This window comes from Cicer arietinum, chromosome 5 (genome assembly GCF_000331145.2).
Source record: "Cicer arietinum cultivar CDC Frontier isolate Library 1 chromosome 5, Cicar.CDCFrontier_v2.0, whole genome shotgun sequence".
Lineage (NCBI taxonomy): Eukaryota > Viridiplantae > Streptophyta > Magnoliopsida > Fabales > Fabaceae > Cicer > Cicer arietinum.
Window position 1 is genome coordinate 51,693,035 of NC_021164.2, and position 8,457 is coordinate 51,701,491.

At 33.2% G+C, this 8,457-nt stretch overlaps 1 protein-coding gene across 1 annotated transcript; it reads left to right on the forward strand.

Moving 5' to 3' along the window:
* Nucleotides 1-1,436: 1,436 nt before the first annotated feature.
* On the forward strand, nt 1,437-3,323 carry LOC140920287 (protein PIN-LIKES 6-like). Its single transcript, XM_073368367.1, has 4 exons — nt 1,437-1,624; nt 1,800-1,874; nt 2,263-2,363; nt 2,915-3,323. Exons 1-4 carry the CDS (start codon nt 1,463-1,465, stop codon nt 2,988-2,990), a joined length of 414 nt encoding a protein of 137 aa, XP_073224468.1. The 5' UTR covers nt 1,437-1,462; the 3' UTR covers nt 2,991-3,323.
* The last annotated feature ends 5,134 nt before the right edge of the window (nt 3,324-8,457 follow it).

Consider the following 8,457-nt stretch of genomic DNA (forward strand, 5'->3'; position numbering starts at 1 on the left):
GTTCAGCAGTAAAAAAAAGAACCTAACCATAAAGACCATAAACAAAATATTTAAGAGAAGTATGTCTTAATTGTTGCCACAAATAGTAGAGCTAAAAGAAATAACTGTCATCGGCTGATGCAAACCAAAATCGCAAAACAACAACAGGAAATAGCTTATGGAAAACTAGAAGTGAATTGTTGCTACAAATAAAAGAAATAAGTTGAGTTATATTGCTCTTTCCTAGGTTTACTTTATGTAGGTTTAAAAGATTTAGGGTTCTTTTGGGCTATACACTACTAGAAATTTCGTCTATAGTGACCGATTTAGAGACCGAATATTTTCAGTCACACTGCCGACTGAAATAGAAACTGCAATTTTGAACTTATGAACTAAATATTTTTTCGTCACTAAATCGGTCGCTAATGAAATTTAGAGACTGAAATAGCAACTAAATTTTAGCGACAAAAAATCCAGTCACTAATTATCACTAATATAAAATTTGCCTTTTTTACACTAGCGACCGAAATAGAGACTGAAATTTTAAATCTTGAAACTAAATATTATTCCGTCACTAAATTGGTCGCTAACAAAAAGTAGAGACTGAAATAACAACTAAATTTTTGCGACCAAAATTTCAGTTGCTAATAATTTTTTAATTACATAATTTAATTTTCTTTACTAATAAAAAAAGAAAAATGTGAAATAGTTTTTGCAGAATTAATTTTTTTTAGAAAATGTGAAATATTTAATAATTAAGTAGAAAAAAAGAAATAAAAAAAGAAAATTATGTAGTTATGCATTTGAATATTTGTTCCATCATTTCTTTTTCAGTTTACTCAAACAAACCCTAAAACCTCATTTCCTTCAAGAGTTCTTTCTCAACACCACAACTTAAAGTAATCGACTCCCAGCCTATCTGGTTCAAGCAGTTAAGCCAAAGCAATGTCAATTCTTTCGTTCACTTCTCTTTCTTTTCTTTTACTATTCCCACCATGCATTGGGTTCTCTTGATGCTTTCAATCAATTTTTCTAAAAAAAAAATCAGTTCCTTTTTCTTTCTCAACCCACCACAAAACCTAAAACCATCATTCGTTGCTAATCCCCTCTCAAACCAACCTCCGCAACTACGACGTGAAGTCAATTGGGTCTCTTAGACCGTTAAACTACAACTGTGGCGTGAAGCCCTCGTTGTTTGTTGTCTCGTCGGCTATCGTGAACCAAAATATAAGGAATTTATATTCTAATTTTCTAATTATGCTTCACTATTGTTGTTTTTTTTTCTCTGTGATGTAATCATTTTGAATTTATTTAACTAAAAGGGGTAAAGAAATTCTGCATATAAGGTGTTTGATAATATGCACTTTTTTGATAATTTTTACTAAAGGGGTTAATGTGTTACTGGAATTTATGGTTGCAGTTGACTATTAATTCTCATTTGTCTTAGGTTAGTTCTATCATCCTGTACACCTATGTATTTAATATGTTGGCACGTCCTCCAGAGGGAACTTTTGACATTGATAATGAAAGGCTTCCATTAAAGAGCAGTACTACAAAGAGTGGCGTTGCACCTGAACAAGTTCCATTGCTTACTCAGGAGGAGGAGAACAATCTAGTCGGTTCAAGTGCTTCAGAAAAGTCGAAGGTGAGATTGAGTTTAAATTTTGAATTTTCTTCTGATGTACTTCAAGTCCAACTTCAAAAATATATTTATTTTGCTTCTAAACTATTGTTTACATTTTAGTTATAATATTTATGCACTTAAATTGCTAGTGAGAGGCTTGTTTGAATACAATGTTTACACATGTTTGTTGATGCAGATGAAAATTATATTAGCATTCTTGTACGAGAAGTTGAAGCTTAAGCAAATTTTTCAACCCCTTATCATTGCATCAGTGAGTTTCTCCTTATTGAACCTATAACTAGTATTTATTTTTTCTCATTTTATATACTCGATTCTCTTCACCCTGTTTCATTTTGTGTTGGCGTGTGTGGTTGGCGGTTATTTATATCCAGATAGGATTGTTCAGCATATGTAATATATGTTTTCTGCAATATCTGGTAGAGCAATTAGAGAAATAGATTTGTGCACTAAAAATCTGGATTTCCTGACAAATCTTAGTTAAAAAATATTAGGAAACACTTGTAGAGATTTTGTGTTCAAGTGGAAGTAATGTTTGTGAACTAGTTTAGTTTACTGGTTTTTTGTTAAATAGATCTGTTTCATATTAATTAATATCTAATGAGTTGGTTTTGATCGAGTTGTTTACACGTGCGTGGCAGATTCTAGCCATGACACTTGGTGCAGTCCCATTTCTGAAGAAATTGATCTGTACGCCGGAAGCTCCACTATTCTTCTTCACTGACAGTTGCATGATTCTTGGGTATGCTTTTTAATTTTTCAATATTGTGGGAGCTTGCATTCGTATAGTTTCGGCTATCAACTTTTTATGTAAACTATTCTCTATTTTGAGAAAACATACCAACTTTCAGCACGAAACTTTTTTTCCTGCCATGGATAACATTTAGTGTTTGGATCCTCTACAGCTGTTGCACCATACAGAGTACATATACTGACTTAGTTTTTTCTAACTATTCATTTAACTTGTAACATCAAATTTTGGTTTACAAGTTTACAACAATATAGACACTGAGCCGTTTTGGAGGTCAATTTTTTTTCTCTTTCTGTTCTGCTATTGGTGTAAAGAAAATTTCTTCTTTCTCTCAATTTTTTTTCCTTTTGAAAAAACAAAAACAGCCAATTTTGGTTATACAGCAATCCATAAACTTCAAAAGTATGTATTATGGAACTGAACCATAATATATTAGATTTATAATAGTGATAACAAATAATTTATCTTCAAAATTCATTGTGAGTGAGATACATAAAAAGCTATAATATGTGATGATGTCTAAAGGTTTCTTTGGTAATTAGGGAGGCCATGATTCCTTGCATTATGTTGGCTTTGGGAGGCAACCTCATTGATGGAAAGTTTAGATGTGTGGTGTGAGGTTGTTGGAATAAAAAAAGGACGAGTATATGGTCTCAGAATGGAATCTACTGTATTATTAGGGAGACCTAATTATCGTGGATCATGTTGAGGAATTGGCTAATACAAACAGAGCAGTTGAGCGCAACAACCACTTGATAAAACAACTGATGAATAGCTTGAACTTTAAACCCATGCCATATACTAGAGATCAAATTCATGAAGATGGGATTAGTGATAATGATGATTAAATTGGTGATCATGATGCTGGTGATTTTGATGATGAGATTGCTGATAATGATGCTCGTGATCATGATGGTGAAAAGTTAGATAGATAGTGATAAGTTAATATGAAGAACCAATATGTTGTAATTTGTTATAACTAAATATATTATGTTTAAACTAAAATTTTATTTGTATTATTTGGAGTACTTACAAATATTAGTTAAATGTATTATGTTCTTTAATTATATACATTGATATGATTAATGTTTTCAAATGATTTTGGTGTTTGAATTTTTAAGATATTGAAAACAAATTAAAAAATTATTTTTATTGTTCTTTTGAACATTAAAGTAATGTATTTTTTTTATAAAAAAAAACTGTAATATTTAGAGACGTAATTGGTGACCAAATATTTAATAAAAATAATAATTTATATCACAAATTTCGTCTCTGAATCGGTCGCTAATGACATAAAAAATTAATTCAAATTGGTCACTAATTCGGTCGCTATTGGATTTAGTGACCGATTTTTTCTATTTAGTGACCGAAAAATTGGTCTTTAAAAGCGTTTTTTCTAGTAGTGATATGTCTTGGGCCAATCAGTAATAATCATATATAATGAAAGCAAACAGAATAAAATAAACTCATTGAAAAACCCATAAGTAAGAATTTAACATAAGACTTGGAAAAATGTTACAGCAGACTACCCACTATGCCAGAACATGATATTTTCTGTTTCTAAATGAAAATATCAAATTTCAAAGTGAAACAATGAGCATATGTCCCCAAACACACTTTGCTTAGACGAGATGCCAACTGATCCTAAAACGAACTCCAATCTCCAAACAAAATCGATGGCAGTAAAAATCCATAAGTTTTTCCAATAACAAATGTTGTTTTTGAATTTTGAAAAAAAAAAACTTTGAAAAAACAAATTTATGCCACCGAAATCATTACTAGGTTGAATCGCGAACTATGTCGCTCTCTTAAAGATGTTTCGAGGTATTGCCTAAATTGTGCAAGACAGACTATTAACCATGAAGTCCCCCAAGATAAAACATACCATATACACTGTAACGGAGTTTTACTACATCGTAGAAAACTAATCTAGAAATACACACTCAATATGGCAGTCGAATGATTGCCACTCGTAATATGGTACTAAGAGTCTAAGACCAATCAAAAGAGAGAGAGAAAAAGTGAGTAAGAAATGGGAGAAAAGCCTCAAATTCATAGTGCTTTTTGGTGTACTTTTTCAACCGAAGAGAACCCTCTATTTATAGAGAAAATCCGTAACTGGATCAGAGAAAATCAAGGATCCATGTGAACGCGTGCTCCAACATTTTGACATCAGAAACGTGCGCTCCAAACTGGTTGATCACAAAAACATGCACTCCAAACTTAGGTTTTGACCTAAGTTTTTGACCGGGGAGCTCCAAACTAGTTGACCACAAAAATGTGCGTATCAGAAAGAGATAAAAACGCAAGCATTTATTTAATATTAAATAGATAATACACCACTTAGTCAAGGCCAAGCCCCAACCCCAAACCTGACCCGATTGGCGGTGTACGCGTGTGGTGGTCAATTGTGCATGAGTTCTTCCTCCTTTACAAAATTGAGGTACCCTTGGGGCACATCCCAAGTTTCATACCTCCACCTTATAAACACTACTAGTGTGATATCCATGTTATGTGGTACTTCTTTATTTTTTAATTCACAACAAAACTAACTCTCATTAGTGTCATTATTATTTCAAACAATTTTCCATTAATATCATCATAATTTTCAAAGAAGGTTTTTGAATTTAAAACGAAGGTTTCTGAAATAGCGTCAAACGCTTCTATAAGGTTGTGCATAAACAAAAGTGTATCTTGACTTGAACCTTTGCATAGCAAGTAAGATTCAGATTCAAACCTTTGCATAACAAGAGCGATTCGTAGTCTTGAACTCTATCTCTGACATCAAACCAAAACACGTTTTTATTTGGGTGTATTTTCAAAAGTTCGTGCATTTATGGTCATGCACGTGTATCCTAGTGTACTGAACGCTCCAGGAATTCTACCTCGAAATTCCATAGGAAGCGGCCCCACTTCCACATTCACGTATGTAACTAAGTACTCCACTCCACATAGAGTATAGACATCATTAAGAGTTTCTATTAGGGGTGTTCAAAAAAACCAAAAACTGAATCAAGCTGCTGAACTGAACCGAACCGAACTGGTTTATAAAAATTGAGAACCGAACTGTTTTTGAACTGATTTTTTAAAACAAGAACTGAACCGAACTGGTTTTTAGTTTAAAAGATCGAACCGAACCGGTTTTTTATTTGAAAAAACTGAATCGAATTGGTTTTTATTTCAAAAAACTTGAACCGAATTTGTTTTTTTTATAAGTAATTAGGGCTAATTATGTAAAATTTGGGCTATATGAACAAAAAAACTAAGTTAAACTGGTTCAGTTCGATTCAAAATAAAAAACCGGTTCACCATTTTGTAAAACCGGTTCGGTTTGGTTTTTTGAACTAGAAACTGGTTCGGTTCATTTTTTCGAACTGAAAATCAGTTCGGTTCAATTTTTAAACGGTTCTAGTTCAAAACTGAACTTTTCTCACCCCGAGTTTCTATACATATGTCACCAAACTAAAACCTAATTAAAATGGAATCTGCTTTGGCCAAATGAAACACCCATTATATGTTGGATCTGTGTTGGTGACAATTGCTGCAAGACTTTAATAGTGGAGTTGTTGATGAAGATTATATGTAACAAATTCCAAAGCGTGTTGTTACACTAGCCTTTAGGTTCGATTCGCCCCCACCAATCAGATGCAAAGGAGATAACCAACGATTCCCCTTTAGGGGAATTAGGAAACCTTGATATGATTTGCACTATCACACCAAGAATATCTTTCAATAGTATGTTACAAAATAATGTTACCTATTCTTTTCTCATGCATTAGAAAAGAATAAGTTGACTTAGTATATGAGAATGAGTGAAAGAAAATGGATGACAATTACTTGAATTCGTTGTTTGCATTATGTCCAAAGTGACCCTATTTATAGGAAAAATAATGTCACTTGGAAAGCGTTGCAATTCTTCTTTTGCCACTATTTTCAAAGGGATATATCTATTTACCGTTCAAATATTCACTAAAGCATTGCAATGGTCTGGTGGCAAAACAATGTGCCTTTTTGTGCATAACCCGGGTTCGATCCTTCCTTTCCAGGAATTTTTCCAAAAAGAAAGCAATGCATATATTACCAATATTTTTCAGATAATGGTATCTTACGATTTGAACCACTACTTAGTAAGCTATGGTTCCACTTATCCCGAATAGATTGGTAGACAAGCTTTGAACCAGTTATTCATTAGAACAAGTGTGCAACACTTATTAAGAGTCAAGCCCTTTAACTCTTCGAAGCGGCCTCACTTCATCCTCACATAGGTAGACTATATCAGAAATACACCCATAATATGTATTTCAGCAAATTTATGCTATATGTCTATTAAGAGTAAAACTCAATCTTCCAATTTTACACTTATGGTCCAAGTACTTTCAATCTTTGGGATGTATTTATATTCAAGTACTTGCAATCATTCTAATAGTGTACTTTTATCATTGAACTCAAGACTTGATGTTACTCAAGTGTGAGTCGATTTTCCACCATTGATGATTAATTAGATATGGGCTTGAGTCTTATCCCCAATGATGTCTTCAACACCATGTCCCTTGTCAGATCTTTCGTCAAAGGATCTGCAAGATTCTTTTCAGTTCTTACAAACAGTATGGATATTAATCCATTTAAAATTAAATCCTTTACATAGCTATGTCTTAGACCAATATGTCTAGATTTTCCATTATATACTTGGCTATATGCTTTGGATAGTGTGGATTGACTATCGCAATGTATGGAAACTGGTACCATTGGCTTTGGCCAAATTGGTATCTCATACAACAAATTTCTTATCCATTCTGCCTCTTTACTGCCTGCAGCTAGGGCAATGAATTCTACAGCCATGGTGGAGTCGGCAATGCAAGTTTATTTCTTTGATCCCTAAGAAACTGCACCTCCACCAAGGTTGAAGATCCATCCACTTATGGAAGCATGATCCTCAACATAAGTTACTCAATTGGAATCTGTATATCCTTCCAAAACTGAAGGATATCCACTATAGACTAAACTATAGTTAATTGTTCCTTTCAAATATTTTAATACTCTATTAACAGCATGTCAATGTTCTTTACTTGGATTGCTAGTATACCGACTTAATCTGCCTACACCATATGCTATGTCAGGTCTGGTACAGGTCATGGCATACATCAAGAATCCGATCACCTTTGAATAATCTAGTTGTGCCACAGGGCATCCTTTAAGCATCCATGATTGAGTCAATTTCCTCTTGGATGGCTTCTTTCTAAAAGGAAGAGTCTTGAGACGTTATTGCCTCTTCATATGTGTTTGGGCCACTATCTAAATTGTAGCAAATTAGTCCATAAATGTTACTGGAATCATTTGTATCTTCTACAAGAAACATAAAGAAGTCTAGGCCATAATCTTTTTCTTTTCTAGCTCTTTTGCTTCTTCTGGGTTCTAAACATGTCAAAGTATCATTATTAGATACATTATTTTCTAGGCTTTGTACACTAGAACATAAAGCTTTATTGGGATGTGGAATTGAGTTAAATCTATTTTCTTGAAAAATTGCATCTCTTGACTCAATCACTGTGTTAATAGGATATGAGTCATTAGATTCAACAACCATGAACCTATAGGTCTTGCTATTTTCAGCATAGCCCATAAATACACTTTCAATTCCTCTTTCTCCCAATTTCTTTCTTTTTGGTTCAGGAACCTTAACAATTGCTCTACATCCCCAAACTTTTATATAGTTAAGATTGAGTTTTCTTTTCTTCCAGAGTTCATATGGGGTTATCTTGTTCCTTTTATTGGGAACTCTATTTAGCAAATAACATGCAGTTAGCATGGCTTCACCCCAATAACCTTTATATAAACCAGAATAGGATAACATGGCATTCACCATTTCTTCTAATACCCTATTTTTCTTTTCTGCAATTCCATTTTGTTGTGGAGAATATGGTGCAGTTGTTTGATGCACAATACCAGTGGACTCAAAATACTCAAGATGATAGAAATCTCCTCTCCTATCACTTCTAAAACACTTTAGTTTCATGTTGAAGTTCTACTTGTGCTTTAAAGATTTTAAATTTGTCTAAAACTTCATTCTTAGAGTGCATCAAATAAA

What these genes read in the sequence shown, in the direction of transcription:
- LOC140920287 (XM_073368367.1), top strand. Translation starts at nt 1,463, where the DNA reads ATGTTGGCACGTCCTCCAGAGGGAACTTTTGACATTGATAATGAAAGG. An exon ending in GTGCTTCAGAAAAGTCGAAG is followed by an intron (nt 1,625 to 1,799) that starts GTGAGATTGAGT and finishes TTGTTGATGCAG; the next exon opens with ATGAAAATTATATTAGCATT. An exon ending in AACCCCTTATCATTGCATCA is followed by an intron (nt 1,875 to 2,262) that starts GTGAGTTTCTCC and finishes CGTGCGTGGCAG; the next exon opens with ATTCTAGCCATGACACTTGG.